Source organism: Lactuca virosa, chromosome 9, assembly GCF_052849685.1.
Source record: "Lactuca virosa cultivar CGN04683 chromosome 9, Lactuca_virosa_CGN04683_v6, whole genome shotgun sequence".
Lineage (NCBI taxonomy): Eukaryota > Viridiplantae > Streptophyta > Magnoliopsida > Asterales > Asteraceae > Lactuca > Lactuca virosa.
This window is the reverse complement of record NC_136434.1, coordinates 162,293,252-162,312,414: the sequence shown is the minus strand read 5'-3', so window position 1 is coordinate 162,312,414 and position 19,163 is coordinate 162,293,252. Positions and strand designations below refer to the sequence as shown.

General features: G+C 30.6%; 1 protein-coding gene across 2 annotated transcripts; it reads right to left on the bottom strand.

The window, feature by feature from the left end:
- Positions 1-8,166: 8,166 nt before the first annotated feature.
- LOC145137464 (zeaxanthin epoxidase, chloroplastic-like) lies at positions 8,167-18,373 on the bottom strand. 2 transcript variants are annotated; one of them, XM_079071595.1, is made up of 10 exons: positions 17,734-18,373; positions 11,017-11,179; positions 10,789-10,863; positions 10,598-10,698; positions 9,598-9,713; positions 9,266-9,477; positions 9,044-9,135; positions 8,836-8,950; positions 8,671-8,737; positions 8,167-8,501 (listed from the first exon to the last, which is right to left on the bottom strand). In XM_079071595.1, exons 1-10 carry the CDS (start codon positions 18,246-18,248, stop codon positions 8,422-8,424), a joined length of 1,536 nt encoding a protein of 511 aa, XP_078927721.1. In that variant the 5' UTR covers positions 18,249-18,373; the 3' UTR covers positions 8,167-8,421. The 2 variants fall into 2 exon arrangements, with proteins under 2 accessions (XP_078927721.1, XP_078927720.1); XM_079071594.1 differs by having other exon boundaries at positions 9,266-9,486; positions 17,734-18,372.
- Between the last annotated feature and the right edge of the window lie 790 nt (positions 18,374-19,163).

The window sequence follows — 19,163 nt, the reverse complement described above, 5'->3', positions numbered from 1 at the left end:
CATGGTAAGACCAGACATATCGACAGAAAGTACCATTTCATCAGACATAGAGTAGAAGAAGGCCATCTTATAGTAAAGAGGGTGTCATCTGAAGATAACCCAACAGATCCTCTCACAAAGGGTCTGAGTAGGGCTAAGCATATTCAGCATGCTCGGAGCATAGGACTGAAAGATGATATTAGTTTTAGTAGTTAGATTAGTTTTTGAAACTTGTAACAAAGTAAATGTAATTGACTTTTGGTGATTAAATAATAAAGTATTATTTATAAGTTTTACTTCCTGAATAATGAGATTATTCAAACTCCACAGTCGCTCGTACTCTTGGAAGTAAGTAGTGAATTAAGACTGTCATGAATTGGATTGCAGATTGTCTAAGGATAGACATGGCAATAGAATTGCTGCAACGTTCATGAGTACTCAGAAATTGAGATTTGAGTATTGGATAAACCCTCGCTCAGAGTATTACTTCATGGAATTCATCACGAGTAATACTGAGACGATAATATCTTGTAATCTTGAAACGAAGATATATGAGTTGTGATTTACAAGTCGGTCATACATTGGTGATACGAAAACGCATCAGTAACTTGGTGTTATAAAACGTATTGTCATGCATAATTTGATGAGTAAAAGATACAAGCATATGAGTCAACGTTTATTCGTTCCTTTTCCCATAACAGGAAAAGCGATATTTGTGGGCCCCTCGATGATTTGGTGTTGACTTATGTGTTGGGCCCAGCCAGGACTAAATTGATGTGCTCGATTAGAAGTCCTACATCATCACAAATCAGGAATCGGGAAACATAGATTCTGGACAAACAGATTGATTACATTCCATGTCTTTTGTCTGGGGATATCAAGCAGAACGAAGGGTTATATGATCACTTATCTTAGGACACGTAACTGACTGGGTCAGAGTTCGACAGCAGCTTTTTGGAAGCTACAATTTGTTGGTCAAATTTAGAAGGCATACTAGCAATTATAGTTACAGACTTATCCAAGTGGGAGACTGTTGGATTAGGTGTCTAAGCCCATAACTATAATTGGTATGTACTTGAATTGATAGCAGCACAGTCCTTTTGGGTTGCCCTCAACCTAGCAACTGGACAAGGAAATTATGAAAGGAGAGATATTAATTTATAAGATTAATAAATTAATATATATATATATAATTGATTTATTAATATGTTAATGGATTAATATATTAATTAGAAATCATTATGTTTAATTAATTGTTAGCCAGAAATTAATCAGAATTGATTTTGGGGTTAAAAGAATTAATTATAAAGTGCAGGGACTAGTTTGCAATTAACTGATAGTTGAATGGAAGGATCCAGAACTCCCTTGGAAGGGGGTGGACGAAAACCCTAGGGGAAACCCTAGAGAATTCGTCCAAGGGGTCCAAGATAAGGCCTTGGGTCTTGCTTAGGCCCTAAGCAAAGGATAACTAGGGTTTTCCCTAAACCCTAGTTCCCTCAACTATTTAAGGAGCCTTCTGGCTCACATTTTAGGGTACTCATTCTTTGGAAGAATACCTTAGCCGAAATTGCATACTCCCTCCCCTCTCTCTTCTTCTGCTTTCCTTCTTGCTAGTCATTGGGTGTGATTCCATTAGAGGCATTACACTTGTGGTGCTAAAGCTTCCAAGAAGATCAAGATCAAGATCAAGGGAATATCAATTGTTTGCTATAACAATTGAAAGGTATGTAAACCCTAAACCCTAGTTTGTTAATTTCGAAATTAGCCTCTCTCCTCTAGGGTTCTTGTTTTTTAATTCAAAGTTGTATGTTCAATAGTTAAAACATAGATCCAAAGTAGGTTGCATGTGAACTTAGGAATTGTTTTCTAGTTTATTTGTTGTACCTAAAACCCATCAATAATAATGTGGCCGATTTGTTTACAAAACCTTTTGGAAAAGCTCGTTTTGATGTGCTTGTGAGTTTTCTTAAAATGATTCGTTTTGAAGACTAAAAGTTTTTTTGTTTTGCACATTTTGTATTTTATTTTTGTTTTTGTTAAATTTGTTCATTTTTTTCCTCTATGCACAAATTTAGGGGGAAAATTAAAACCAAACAAAAATCTTAAAATTTAAAATTCCAAACATATGCTTATTTTATTTCTGTTTTTTTTTCTTTTTTAGAAAAATCAAAAATCCAAAAATATTTTCACTATTTTGAGCGTATTTGAATTTTATTTTTATTCTTAGTTATTTTTTATTGTGTGCTAAGTTTATTTTATTTTTATCTAAAAATTTCATTTGTCTTAAAACACGAATTCAAAAGAAGAAGAGACTCAAGGAGACTGTGTCAGAATTGTCTGCAAAAAGTGATCTTGAAAGGAATTGACGGAATTTCATTTCACACTACTTTCATAAGGAATTGAAGGCATGAAACCGTACAAATTGTCATTTATGCAGTTTCTCTCTAAAGAACTGTCATATTCACGGAATTGAAGGCATGAAACTGTACAAACTGTCAGTTAGGCAGTTTCTTTCTAAGAACTATCGTATTTAAGGAATTGAAAGTTTGAAATTGTACAGATTGTCGAAATTGGTCTTGTCAATTATCTTTACCTAAGAACTGTCATGGCACCAGGGCGATTCACCCAACCGGGTAATAGATATCACTGAACATCCCGCCTAGGGTCTTGAAATTCTCTTTGTCATGCAAAACTGCGGAGACTCAATGTATTCTCGGATACATTCTTCGCATGTAAGGAATTAACGGTTACTGGCACTAGGGCGATGCACCTCCCAAGGCACGATTATCGATGAATGTCCCGCCAAAGGGCCTTAACCTCGTGTCATGCTAAACTGTGGAAATATGTCTTCAGATATTTTGTCACATGATGGTTTTGTGAGTTATTCCTAATTAACTCTCACTGGCACTAGAATGGTACACTCAGTTGAGATTCATAAACCATTGAACGTCTCGCCAAGGGCCAAGTTAACTTGTTAACTTGAAAAACTGTATTTAGATCTTTGATGTAGGATATGCAGGGTCTAACATCAAAAATAGCCACGAGTAGTTCTCTGATACTCAACAAATCGCAGTGCGTTCCTCCGTGTTCACACAGATACTGCGAGTAGTCTCTTTCTGAGCCAAGGTTGGGTCCTTGAACAACTGTGGTGAGAAGGGTCTTTATGACTGTGTGATCCACAGGGACTTTTTAGTCATGGTTACTTTTAAGACGCATCTATGATCGATGAAGAATATTCATTCAAAGGAATAAGAAGTGAAGATTATTTTTCAACACACAATCTTTCAACCCCAGAAGCAAGGTGAAGCTGTTTTTTGAAGTTATGTGACAAATTGCATTGAAGCCTCCTCAATCAGTTTGCTGCTATTTATGAACCTGCTGAAGTGTTCCAAAAGAATCAGTCTCTCTGTAATTCTATCTGAAGTATTTCAAAGCTGAAAGTGCTGATTTTCTAGAACCTATACAAGAAGCCTCTATTCCCAATGTGTGTTCAAAGTCAATTTTTAAAGGAAGTCCAACTATTCCAGATGAAGTCACTCATGCAGAAATTCATATGTTCATCTTGAAGTTGTGAAGAGATCAAGACAAAAGCTGAAAGTCAAGATCAAAGAGAATATTGAAAAGAAAAGAAAGCTATAAACCAAGGGGGAGATTGTTAGGACATAATTTATGGTTTAGACTTTACTTTTGATGACTTTTAGAGTTCTCGGTCTAGGATCGAAAACAACATGTTTTCGGTGGTGTTTGGACCGAAATCACCTTGTGATTTCGGTGGGCTTTATAAGGATTTCGGTTGGATTTTGGGTTGGGCCTTTGTAACTAGGTATAGGTGTATATACCTTATTATTTCAACCGTGTAAGCTGCTAGTCATTCTAAGGAGATGAGATCGTGTTTTAGAGAAATAGAGAGAACCGAGAGCCATTAAGAATCTTATGTACTAGACTATTCTTGAATATAGTGTGCATTGAAGATTTGATAATTGTGTTCTTAATTCATAATAACTGTTTTACATTAATCACTTGATTGGGATTCCGTACCAATTATTGTGATTTCGATTGATACTCAAGAACGGGTTTTACAGATGGTTAAATGAACTTGCCTCATGGATATTTTTCTAAAAATAATACTATAGATTGTAGATTTGTTAAAGCCATATATGGACTTAAGCAAGCTCCAAGAAAATGGAACAAAACATTAATTTCCTTTTCTTATTGAGTATCACTTTTGTCGAAGTAAAAGTGATTATCTAACAAAAACCAATTGTTTTGTTTCCCTTTTAGTTTATTTCGATGATGTATTTTAATAGAAAGTTGACAGTAAAATCATTTCTAGAAAAACTCAAAATTAAAGACTTAGGATTATTAAAGTTGTTTTGGAAAGTAAAATTGTTAACCTGAAAATACATCCCTTTATTTGTCTATTGCAACAATAATAAAACTATAAATACACCCCTTGATTTGTGTACTATAATCAGTAATAAAGAAATTGATGATAAAGATGAATTGTAACAAATTTTACTAGATATTGACAACTTATTGGTTAGTTAATATATCTTATCAATATAAGGGATGATATCTCATTTACAATTTAGACCTTAAGTCAATTCATACACTTCCTAGAAACTCATATTTAAGATAAGGCATTAGAGTTCATAGATACTTAAAATAGTGGTATAGGAGTTACAATAAATAAATATGAGAACTTGCTAATTATGGCTTATGTCGATGCTGACTGGGAAAGATGTTCGAGTACATAAAGACCAATCATTGCTTTTTATTTGTTTCTTGGTAATTATTAGATATCTTGAAAGAACAAGAAACAAGCCAATGTGTCTCATTCTTCTTCTGCGCCAGAATATAGATCCTTGGCTTTTGTAACATGTAAAATCTTTTAGGTTGTAAAGAGTATAAGATATGTGAATATATAATGCAATTTCTAGTTGAAATTTTATGTAATAATAATTCAACTATTTGACCGAGTTTGGATCCTGTTTTCCATGAAAAAACCAAGTGCATTGAAATAGATGTGTATTTGGTCAAAGAAAAGGTTTTGGAAGGTGTAGTTAAGGCTAAAAAGGCTGCTTTAATGGAGCATGTTGCAGATGTGATTACTAAGTCTCGAACTAGCTTCCATAATTCATACTTATGTGGAAAACTGAAAAATGTTCCAAAGTTGAGCTGAAGGGGGCATATTTAAATATACATAAAAATGTTAAGCTATCTCAACCTTTTTTTGTTCAAATTTATTTATGTTTTAAGTTATAACTTTTTTAATTGCTCTAGTATTATGCGACATTATTAATATACAATGGCCTGATAAAGTAAGTTGGGTTAAGAAGAATTGCTTGTTGGGCTCATGCGGTGGTGCTCTATGGGGACATATATGCAAATTCTAAGTGTGAGGAACTGTAACGCCCGTAAATCCGGGCTAGTCAATTTATAGATAATAGGGGTCGAAAACGACTTTTCGACAAAATATTATTTAGAATAAATAATCTTAACCAAGTTGTAGAATATGTCTCAAGGGTTCCGTAGATATAAAGAACGCCGAAATCCGAGTTATAACGAAGAAGTTATGACCCGTTGAAGTTTCGCGACGGAACCGACACGGCATCGGGAAGCGTAAATAGTGAAGTTACGATAGAACGACTTTTAGCCTTAGCGATCTAAACTAAATTCGTAGAAAACGTTAAACCAAGAGCGTCCATAAAAAGAACGCCCAAATCTGACTTCGTATGAGGAAGTTATGATTTTTTGAAGTTTCGGCTTAGCAGTGTACAGCCCGAAATTTGAATTTTAGATCGAGCGGTTTTTGGCCAACGCGACCTAAATGAGAATTGAAGATCTCATTAATAAGAACCCAACGACAAAAAGACAGACGAAAACGGAGTCAGTATGTAAAAGTTATAAATTTTACGCGGACATTTAACAGTGTAATCACCTCCTATTGTTAAATTTAAGATCGGTCGAGAATTAGCCGACGGAGTAAAAAGTAAAGTTCTAGATTTTATTTTTACCTACGCGTGGATATAAATAACGTCAAAAACGGAGCTCGTATGCGAAAGTTATGGACGAAGCTTAGTCTCTACTTTTCGAGAGCGGCGAATTTGATACAGTTTTGTAAATAGATAGAATGAGAATTAGCCAAAGAGGTTTAAATGAAAGTTGTAGTACTCGTAAATACCAACGCGTGGATATAAATAACGTCGAAAACGGAGCTCGTATGCGAAAGATATGGACGAAGCTTAGTCGCTACTCTTTGTGTGCGATAAATACGATACAGTTTTTGTAAATCTGAGATAGAAGGAGAATTAGCCGACAGAGTCTAAATGAAAGTTGTAGTACTCGTAAATACCAATGCGTGGATATAAAGAACGTAGAAAACGGAGCTCGTACGCGAAAGATACAGACGAAGCTTGGAGAATACTTTACTATAAAATTCCTATAAATAAGAGATGAATTCTTCATAATTTCTTCACACCATAAGCCTTTCTTTCTCTCTCTAACTTCTCTCTAACCTCCCTAAACCCCTCCCAAGTCTAGGGAACCTCCCTAGCACGAGAAGAAAGCCCCGGAGCGCCCTGACGGCTCCGAGAAGAAAAGTTTTCGGCTCGGAAACGCTGCTCCAGCGAAGCCCGATTTTTAATAAAAACCCGCTGTAAGTGAGCTACGCCTATACTATATTTAATATAGCTTTTATTTAATTATAGTAACATTATTAGGACCTTAAAATAATTATTTGGGCTATTATTATAAGTTATATTGAGTGTTATTTAATGCTTATATAATAGTAATAATAGCTAGACTATTAATTACTCGCGGTTAACGTTAAAACTAAACCCTAGTGGTATTGATACTAGGTTTTGTCGAGGAAAATTGTTTTGAGATAACGAAGCGCTGTCTGAGTTCGGAATCACCACCTAATCAAGTGAGTGCATAGTCCCTTTCATGAACATGATTTTAATACAGGTATTGATTGATGTATTAAATATATGTTTATGTGCGAATTATTTGATGTTGCCTGAAATACGTGCTAAAGAACATACCTGATTATATATGATGATTTAGGACAAAGAGTAAACCTAAATTAATTATGATGAATATTTGGTAGAATCTTCTTACGAGTACGAGTGAGTTATACTCAAAGAATAGAACTTTAGTATATGTCATTGATCCGGGAGTATGGATTAGACATAGTCATTGTCCCTAGTCCGAGAGTATGGATTGGACACGGTCAAATGTCATTAATCTAGGAGTATGGATTAAGACATAGTCAGTTGTCCTTAGTTCGGGAGTATGGAAAGGACACAGTTGTTCGTCATTAATCCGGGAGTATGGATTTACACATAGACACATGTCCCTAACCCGAGAGTATGGAATGAGCACACTTATTGATCCGAGAGCATGGATTAGATCCAAGAGTATGGACTAAGTAAGAGGTAAAATTTAAGGTCCGAGAGTATGGATAGTCTCGTTGTGAGGATTAACGAGGTGGGGTAAGAGTTGCTTATGTATATATACATATATATATATATATATATATATATATATATATATATATATATATATATATATATATGGTGAAATCGTATATTTTGTAAGTTCTAAATTATATGATATAACATTGTGGGATTGAAATCCCTATGTACTCACCAGGTTTCCCAACCTGACCCACTCAAGCTTATTTGTATCACAGGTGTCGATACGAAGCTACTTTACAGTGAGAGATTTAAAAGAGATGTAGATCACTAATGTAAATAAATGTAAGTTCTGTTTATGCTTATGTTTCTGTATTGACGATGACATCCCAAATGTTTTAAAATGAATAAAAATATATTTATTCGGAAATGCTTTGATAACGTATTTATCATGTTTTTTTTTTGGAACAAATTCCGCAACATTTTTATTAAAAGAAGTACTCTGATTTTTATAAAGCATAAACAAAATCGGTCTTTTCTGGCCGTGAAAATGGGAATGTCACACGAACTTTCTTGGAGTGTGTGTACATTTGGAGTTTCATAAAACAAGGTGTGTTGTAGTATTTCTCTTGTTGGTGTGATTTTTTTCCTCAAAATTATTGGTCCTTGATATTTTTATTTTAGGTTCCTTAACAAGGTCTATAGAAGGTTTCTTAGCACAAAAGTGTGTAGGAATGGTGATAATAAGATTCTCGCATTGACACTACAATCAAAAGAAATCCAAGGAAGTTGCTTGGTGTAATCTTTCATTGATTTACATTTAGTGATGGAGCTGCTTGACATTGCTACTTTTCATTCCCTAATATAAAAATGATATCATAAGGATCTTTTCATTATGGATATTGGTGGTCGCAATTTAAAAATATTCGAAATTGATGGGTGGTTATCAAATCACACACAAGTATTAGAATAGGTCTTGCGTCTTATATGGGTGTTCACTTATTGCCTTTTTGTGTTGCTATTCTTATCTCTTCCTGTTATATTGGAGCAAAACCTTGTGTTTTTTACCTTCGATCTGTTGATCTTGTTTCTTCAACATATCGGCTGTTTAAAAAAAGATTGTATAAATAACAATGTACAACCCATTCAATACCTTAATAAGAAAATTAGAACAAAATAAAACAATGCTATCATTCATAATGTTCTTAACATTAAAATAAAATAAAATCGATATCTGTGGCCAAAAGTAGAGAAAGAGAGATGATTTACTAACCTTCACCGGCTACCAACCAAGTCAAGAAATATGATGAAACCATTTGTAAAAATTCAGAAACTTGTACCTACGAAATGAGAATAAATTAATTAACTAATCAAAATTTAGTAAAGGAAAATATAACAAGAATGCATGCATAGTAAGAAGAACCAAGAACCAACATACAGGCAATCGAAATGCCGACAAGGATGTGAAAGATTGGTAACCACTAAGTGATTTTGATGCCATACGAGTCACTCCATGTGTAATCATCGTCCTTAACATTCTTTTTTGTTCATATCTGTTAAAAATTATTATTCACATGTGCAAAATTTAATTATTTGATACATAGAAAAAATAGAGATCGTTGCTAGCAATAAATGTTTTCAAGTACCTCTTAAGTACAGACGTAATATCAATCAACTTGATAGCATTGTATTCACTTTTTTTGATACTTTCCAGTTCATGAATCAATCGGTGACAATCCTACAAATCACAAATGCATTGAAATGTATAGTCTCTTAATCTGGTAACTACAAATTACTTACTAAAAGCTTACGTGAAACATATCCATGAGTTAATTTGTTTACCATTGTAATACTTTCAATCTTTTTACCTCTATTGCCAAGCAACCACCTAGCCCAAGATTAGGTTGCAAAGGGTGAGCAGCGTCTCCTAAAAGTGTAACACGTCCTTTTCCCCATGAGTATATCATGTCTCGATCATATATATCCCTTCGTAAAATCATTTCTTCTCTTGTTTTGGCTATCAATGTGGTCACATCGCTACACCAGCTCCCAAATAGCTTAGTCAGCCTTACCTTTTTACCTGCATGGTCTAAAGAAAAGAATATTATTTTTTATGCATACAAATACAATTAAAGGAACATATAATCGTAGCTTTGTATGTCTTTTTATCATATTTATAAAGTATTTATTAATTCATTACCTTCCAAATTACCACTGCCTATTTGGGGCTCCTTATGGAAGGCGTACCATTGCATTTTTCCATTACCAACATCAGAAGCAACAAAGTATTGATTCCTCCCTAGGAACACACGATAGCTGGAAAAAGAAAATGAATGACTTTAATTTTATCATAGTTGGTAAATATATAAGATGTGGATCATATCAAGGACTTGGAAAACTCTTTTATGGATAAGTGGAAGAAGGACAAAAGGATGAAAACATGCTTAATTCTAAACGAACATAACTTTTGATATGTTGGGGATTATAAATCACCTCATTTGTACATAAACATTTCGATAATGGGTCAGAGATCATAACAGTGCAACTACAACTTCAACCTTTGAATTTTTTCAATTTATTCTCGGTTCCTATTCTAAATTATTTTGTTTTAGGCTTTGTTTGGTAGACTAGCTAAAAAGTCTGCTAACCGATAAAAAAAATAACATTAGGTAAAACTACCCAATAAGCCAGCTAGAATATATAAAATGACATAAAGATAACATATATATGATTGAGTTTTTTTTAATAGTTGATAAAGGCGTATGTTTTGGGAGAACTTTAAAAAGGCTTAATAAGCTCAGTGAAATGCTATTCTGAATAGTTTATAATCTAATTTTTTATTTTCCAAATACAACAACATAAAAAACCTCAAAAAATTAAACTAGCTTAGGTGTGCCAAACATAGGATAAGTTGTTAATTAACTTTCATAGTTTCCATGATTATCGAAAAATCATATGATTAACTATCATCTTGATTTCATTATTTTTCGATCCATTATATGTTTTAGAAATTTGACAATATTATCAAATTTGAATCCAACCAAGTAAAAATAAATTTTAATGCACTTATAGATGAGAATGAATGTAAGCCTTGAGAACATCTTGGAGTTTAATAAAATTCTTCATTATGAAATCCTAAACAATTTTGTGTTAATTACTTTCGTTAATTGCCAATCTCCATGTTAAGCATAGATATGTACCCGATAGAATTCGTGTATGAGGGGACGTAGTCTACTAATCCACTATAGCAAGTATAGCCTGAATAACTTGCTTCTTGTGTTCCAAACAATTTCTTACGCACCTATATAAAACATGAAGCATAAAAAGGAGTAAATATATGATTGAACCTGATATAGAAAATATTTTAAATAAATAAATAAATAAAGGTTACCTCTGACCAAATTCCATCAGCTCCGACCAAGATATCACCTTCAAACTGTCGCCCGTCATCAAGGGTTGCCACGACCTACAAAAGTTCATTATTATACAGTGTTATTATAAAACACATATATCTTTCAAGATGTATAGGAGACATATAATTGTAGGCATGGCTAAAAGAACAAAAAAAAATGTGAACTTTATATGACATTATAATACATGATTGAAAAGGGAGTTTGACCTTATGAGGATCTTGGGAGATTTCAACAACTTTAGAATTGTTAAACACAATGTGATTTCCCACAGCTTTCAGTAAGATTTCTTGCAATGTCGTTCTTGATATTACCAGAGTCACAGGAAGTCCTTTCTTAATTGCAGGAGCCAGGAGATCAATTTTGGCAAGCCTAAGGGGTTGAAACTATCAATAATTCAAATGTTTCTTATTATATTTTAACTTAAATTATGTTAAAAAATAAAAGAAAAGATGGTAGCAGTTATAATGTTGGATCTCATGTAAAAGTTAGAAAAAAAATGTCAGGTGTGTCATATTATGTTATATGAGAAATTCATAGGCCGTACCGGTACTGTTTACCATTTTTACATAAATGTTTGTTGGGAAAATGGGTTTACCTATTTTAAAAATGGAATTTTCATAATTTTGGATATAAATTCTAAACCCTTTACATTAGTAAAATGGATAAATGATTATATATTGTGTTCTTCGTGATACCTTCGTTTATGTATTCTACACGTCCAAAACAGTTTTAGGATGAATGAGAAATTAATCATTAAAGTGGGATAGTTGAAATATTTGATAAGAAGTTTAATGTGTTTTACGTCATCCCACATACATGGGAATGAAAAGGGAGTGTTTATATAAGTAGTAAGGCTTCTTAGTCTTGTAAGAATTATAACACTAAGACTCTTTCGTTTGCATGTAAAGGTGGTGTAAAAGCAAATCGAAATGGCTTCGGCTCACTGAACTTGTATTCTCGTGCGTCTCACGAATACAAATATACCACATGTCGACTATAATTAATCACAAAACTACCAAAATTCTCCTTTTAGTTTCTATATTGTATCCTAGGAAATATTCAGTTGTAGACAAATTTGTTATGAGAACACTATGTTGTAATAGACCTCTAACATTTTCCATTTTTTTATTCTTTTGTGTTACTACAATTATTTCCATATAATCTTAACGGTTATACATAATATATAATATTTATATGGTCTTTTAATCTAAAACAATGTTTAAGAATACGGAAATGATTCTCAACACTAGATCTTAAAAAAACCACAAAAACAAAATGACAGTGACACTACTTTAATTTAGGACAAAAATGTTGGCCCTTATATAGTTTTAAGCGATAATTACTAATATGATCGGTTTTATTTAATAAATAAAAGGAAATGATTTAGTTTTTTCTGAAAAGCAACATGGGCCAACATTAGAACCAAAGTTTTTGGGTGTGATAACTCATTCCCCCGAAAAACAACTCTTATCTTCTACTTAACCGTTCCATCAACCCACTCATGAATTATACACCCCTTTGCCTTCTTTCCTAACAACAATTCCGATTATTTCAAACTTCGTTGTCCCAAGAAAAAAACTTTTATGTTAAAGCTTTTGATTCTTTCTTTTAGTAAGAATGAAAAAAATTGTTGATACATTTTCCCCTAATGTCACTTAGTTTTAAAGGTGATTAAACCAAAACCTAAATTATATCTATTTATAACAATCTCCTTGTGTTTTTTTTAGATACAAAGAAGTGTTAAAGAAGATAACATTTTAGAAACATTTTTGTTAGGCTAAACAAAATGATTTTAGTGATGTCACAAGGGTATCATTGTCAAAAACATTGTGAAAAGTTTAGAAAGAGTTGCATGTACACCTTATCAAAAACATATTTCATAACGAAAAATAAATCTTTATGAAATATTTAAGTGGGATATATATATATATATATATATATATATATATATATATTTTTTGATAAAACTTTTCTACTAGTTAAAAACTAATTTTCAAAATAGTCGTTTTTATATAGAAAATGACTATTTTTATAAAATCTAAGAAAACATTTTTGTTTCCAAATTTAATGAAGAGTTAAGGTGTTCTTATAAAAGAACGTTTTTTAAAATAAGTTTTTAAGGCACCACATGTTATTTATAAAGGAATCAATAGGGATAAAAATGTGTGTGTCCAAACTAAAAGATCTCTTAGGGGTTTGTTATCACCTAAAATTATGATTTTTGGTCAAATGTATATTTTGGTCAAATGTACATTACTTGATGCCATTTTAGGATATGTGAGATTTAAAGAGAGGGAGTGGGCACGTTATAACCGACATTAAAAAAATTTAAAGAGAGGAGCAAGAGAAATTAAAGGATGAAGATAGTGGTTGATCATAACACTCCTATACTAATTTTAAGCTCCATAATCTATTGCTAAGTTCATATTTTGGTAGCTGGATTAAAAGATGATTCAAGAACCCTAATCCCTATACAAACATGTATGTTAGAAATCATGATGAATTAGAGTGTTGCTAGTATGTTTTAAAGTCTTAAACACCATAAGTGAAGCATGGAGTTCAAGGTATGTAGAATTGAAGATTTTAATCATAAACCCTAAGTTGCGTGAATTATGAAATGAATGAAATTGAGTTCATAAATTGAGTAATTAAGATCTAAAAATGAACTATATATGAAGTATAATTAGTTTGGATGAATAGATTAAGTCATGTATAAACGATTTAAATATTTACCTATGATATGCAAATTGATGAAATGATGATTCAATGATATGTAGCTTATGTCTTAATGAATTAAGACATATGGACATCTAGTTTATGGAATGCAGATGGTTTATATGTAATTAAGTGTTATGACTTAATGAAGTATTAAGTCAAGTCTACAGATAAATGAGTGGTATCTTGAGTTCTAATACTCAAGATTTATATGTTATTTTGACTGCTTCAAAAGCAAGGTCAAAGATAGGATTACATGCACCAAGGTTTCAAATATCTAAGCTATTGCAAGGTGAGTAATCTTATAGATCCATGATAAAGGATAAATTCCATGTTAGCATATCATATGTTAATGATCAAATTATATCAGATGTTAATTGAAATTAAGTAATGATCGAATGAAAATGATTAGTTGTAGCAAAATATAATTGGCAGAATTATGTATAGCAACGAGTGGTGTACATATGAAATCAATAGCTATAGTCGAATATAATTATTAGGGTTATTTAGACAATCATAGTTCAAGATGACTGATAAAGTTGTCCATAAGCTGAGAGTTGAGATTAAATATAGTTGGACAATTATATTTGAATATAATTAGCAAAGCTAAGTACTTGATTAAATATGAAAGGCGATATAACATGTTTAATTTTACATATTATGAATATTGTTGTTAGTAGTTGTATTTATGTATCATGATAATTTTATTACTCATTAAGCTTGTGAAACTTAGGGTTTATTTATTATATGAATTTTTAAAACTAGGTAATACTAGAGGTAAGAGTGCATCTAAATGATAGAAGACATACTAGTTCTTGTATACTTTTGTTTTTTACTAGAAAGCAATTGTAATTACATGGCTCGATCCTTGGATATATTTTGGGTATTATGTATTTTGATAACTACTTGTCTGTTGTTGTTTATTATAAAAATATACACATTTGTTTTGTTATAAAATAAAAATTAGATGTAATTTGTGTTAAATTGTTGGGCATTATTAGTTGGTATTGGTTTAAGTTAACTAGACATCTATGAGAGAGAGAGAGAGAGAGAGAGAGAGAGAGAGAGAGAGAGAGAGAGAGAGAGAGAGAGAGAGAGAGAGAGAGAGAGAGTATTAATGTGTGCCTTTGTTATGGTCATTGTTGTAGGTATTAGTATATAAGCTAATAGAGTTGATATTAACTTTTAAATTATATGTTGTTTATGGGGTAGTAATAATTTGGTAAAATAAACTAATATATATATATATATATATATATATATATATATATATATATATATATATATATATAAAAGTTTATTTTGCCAAATTATTACTACCCATAAACAAATATATATATATATATATATATATATATATATATATATATATATATATATATTAGAAGTATGTATTTTTATGTCTTTAGAAGTATAGATATATAAAAAATATCCGATAAAGTCTCAATATTTTCATTCCGTTTACGGTTTAATCATGATTTTTATTTTTTGAACAAAAAAGGCTCGATTATTTTATATTTTTCATAAATTAACGAAATAGCTCTTTTTTTTTCAACAGAAAATGATAAATTATCGTATATACTTAGATAATCGGGACTTTGATGTTCAAAACATAAATATTTGAATTAAACCGTAAACTGACCCAAAATATTAAGTTTTTATCGGAGATTTCCCTAGATATATTGTTAGAAGTATAAATACATTTTTAGAAGCATAAATACGTATTTTTAAAAATAATGACTAGTAAAAAACATAAAAGTACGCATTCATACTTTTAAAAGTGTATCTATCTTTTTAAATACGTAAAAATATATATTTATATTTTTAAAAAACATATATACTTCTAAAGCATTTTATATATTTAAACCGTGTAGATAGATATAAAAAAAACTTGTATATAAAGAAATAACATATAAAAATATAAATATGATTTTTAATTAATTAGTTTTTCATGTATAAATATTTTTTTCGATAAGAATACGTATAATATGAAAAATAACAAAACAACAACATACTTGAGATAAAAACGTAAGAAATTTATAAATTTAAGAGTTTATTACCAATTTTATTTCATGATAATTGGTAATAAATACAAAAGTAAAAAAAAAATGAAAATTTCTAGTTTTAATGCATCAAACGTGATGTTAGAATAAAACGGAATTTTTTTTTATGTCGATTTATTAACAATAGTCAACTAAGTTGATTCATATAATTGTTCAAATAATCTTGACTAAAAACTATATGGCTTGCTTGTAATTTTCTTGTGATAGACATCAGCCATTATTTGTTATTTGATATTTGACAAAAATGTTTGTAAATTGGTTTTGTGAAATTAAATGCGTAATTTTTGAAAAATTTATATTTCGACGTGTTAACATGGAATAAACAATATTTGTCGAAATTCACATTGAGGGTTTATTTGCTCATCCATGAATATTTGAGTATTTTTTTAATTGTTTGTCATAACTCATAACTTGCAATAATTGGAATTATGTGATCAAAATTGTTTCATACTTTGAAATATTTGTCTTTATTGATTTTGTGATTTAATTGACCAATTGAAAGCCTTGCGAATGTGGATGGTATAAGAACACAATAACAAGTGTTTATTATCTCTTGCAAAATCGAAATTGAAAGGTCACGTATGGTCTTGCTTAAATTGAAAGCCTTGCAAAACAAATGTATATCATATATTATTATTGATGTGATGGAGAGGAAAATGAAACCATTAGCTTGATGCCCTTTTATTGTATGGTTGTAATTGCATGTTAATAATTATTATTGATTCATCAAATTTAATATTTATTATTATTAGTTTATTATATATTAGATTAATATTGATATTTATTAATTTATTATATGTAGATGTAAATTAATGATTTGTTAATGAGATTCTAAATTACTATATCCATGTTAATATTGTTGATATTTAAGTAGTTTTTTATTGATATTGTATTGATATAAAGATTAAATGTAACATTTTTCTGTTTTTTTAACAACAAAGCAATATATTAAACAAAGCACATGTAAGTAGCAAAGAGCTAGAAAGAATTGCAAAATAGCATAAAGTGGGCTTTAAAACCGGCATAAAGAGATTCTAAACTTCTATATATTTTTTAAGAGCTTTGAATAACAAAATGATATTAAACAAATTAGTTGTGAGAATTATATATTACATGAGTTAATTTTAAAAAAAAAATTTAATATAAATGTCAAAATATTTGAAACTTTGAATTTATAAGAAAATAAGAAAAATAATGAATTATTATAATATAAATGTTTTTTATCTTTTAAATTTAAACAAATAATTTAAATAAATAAAACAAACTGATAAGCTTTAATTTTAAAAATTTTAAAATTAAAAGGTAAGTTTATCAATGAAATTGATATCTATTTATTACTACATTTATTGTAATTATTATATTAAAATATTATGTGGAATTTAATAAAATAGAAAAACTAATAAAATAAAACGTGGAAAAAAATTAATTCAAACTAACCATAAAATAACATTTAGCAATTTGAATGATAGTGTAAAAAGTGGTAAAAAAAACATTCAATTATTAGAGAGGAATAAGAGAGGATTAAACCCTAGCAAAGGTTAAATCCTCCTTAGCCATTAAAAACAATGGATTTTTGGTGTCAATTACAAGAGAGTGAAAATTGTGCGCCTTGTTATAAAAAACTAAAATGTTTAACTGATTTTGGTATAAATTTTAATTGACTTTTAGCTTTATATATTATTTTACAAACTGATATGATATAATTGAAATCCTTATGAGACATGAATGCTCTTATTTTATTGGGCTTTTTGTTTTGCATATATTGTTCCACACAATTCTTGTTGGTGGTAGAGTTTATAGGATTTTTGGTACAAACTTTCTACTGAATGTGTTCTTATGTTGTATAAATCTTTCAAACTTCTATTTTATTACGAATTAATATATGCAATCCATGTTTTGGCCGTTTATCAATTTTTGTGGTCACGATTTAATAGATCATTAATTTCTTACCTTTAGATTATATAAAATAATATATAATCATATAAAATATATATGTAGCTGCATATGTACATAAAATCCGAGCATTTAAAATAAATTGATAGATAAGTTTGTTATATATGAACTATTAATAAAAGCGTACTTTGTAACATATATAACTATATCATACATGATTAATATTTGTAAGAGAAATAATTTACCACTTACCAGTCGCCGGAAACTCCATCAACAAGGCCGTTCATCCTATCTCCGGTGACACACCCTGCATTCATAACTTGCTCCGCCACCCCCTTATGAATATCCATCAACACACCCAACGCACTGCTCATCAGCTGAATTGGTCCCCTATACCTTCCTTCCCCTCTAATTGCGCTCAAATTCTTCTCAAACACCATAACCTCAAACCCTCTTTCTTTTGCTGCCAACGCCAGAACCAGCCCACCAATCCCACCGCCGGCGATCAGAATCCTAAACCTTCTTTCCTTCTTCTTTTTCTCTACACCTTCATATGTTTCATGTTTAATTTCTGTACTACTACTGTTGTTTTTAGCTATTACTTCGTATCTTCTTGTTCTTTTGGGGTTCCTACAGGTTGAAGATATTATGGAGTTTTTCTTGGTATTGATTATGCTGCAACTGATTGAAAAAACTTTCGGTGAAAGATTGTTGGTTTGGTCAAGATGATGATAGGAAGTACGTGTGAGGCACTGTGGAGATGCCATTGGCCAATATGAATGAAACCGAGAATTAGGAAAGCTTTATGGAACAAGTGAGGAGATGTCATTGGCTAATAGGAGAGGGAGTGTGCTTCTGTCGTTTGGGATTATTTAGTAGTTTTTATTACACAATATATTCCAAAACAGTCGTCTTGTACCCTTTTAAATGTTCTATTTGAATTAAGATCATAAACACACTTCTATTTGAGGTTATGTATGCAATAAAAGACTTATTTAAAAGTATACAAAAGTCATATCAAAGAAAGCCACTTAACGAGTTCACGGAACTCCAAAATTTTGGAGAAATTAGAATGTAAATCTCATTAAAACTTGTGTGTTGTTGACAAAATAAATAAATAAAAAATGAATTTTAAACAATCTATAAAATTTAATGTTTGAAGGGATCGGTCATTCCTTATGTTTTATTAAAACTACAAAAATATTCTTTCACCTTTGTTTTATTTGCTATGTTTTATTAAAAGTACAAAAATATTCTTTCAACTTTGTTAATCAAAACACATTATCATCATCTTTCCCCCTCGTATTCAAATGCCCAAGACGAACCGCAAAAAAAGACCCTTAGGCCCTAATGTGTGACGAGTTAAATTATATAAACTTGAGTTATTTTTAAAACGTCGATAAGTTTCAGAAATCTGTATTTCTCGTGTGAAAGTGTGAATCATAAATTATTTAGAGTAGCAAATTATCTTCAAATCAGAGAAGGATATTTTATTAAATATTTTGTGAACAAAAAGAAGGTACAACTTCTACTATGTTTTATAAATCTGCTTTCCTCACGTGCATTATTTTTTATCTACACCAAGTTTTAAATTTACTTTATTCTACTTCTAATTGTACTTGCTAGACAATTAAAGTTCCTTATTGTTTATGTATAATCTCATATAAAAATATTATGCTACA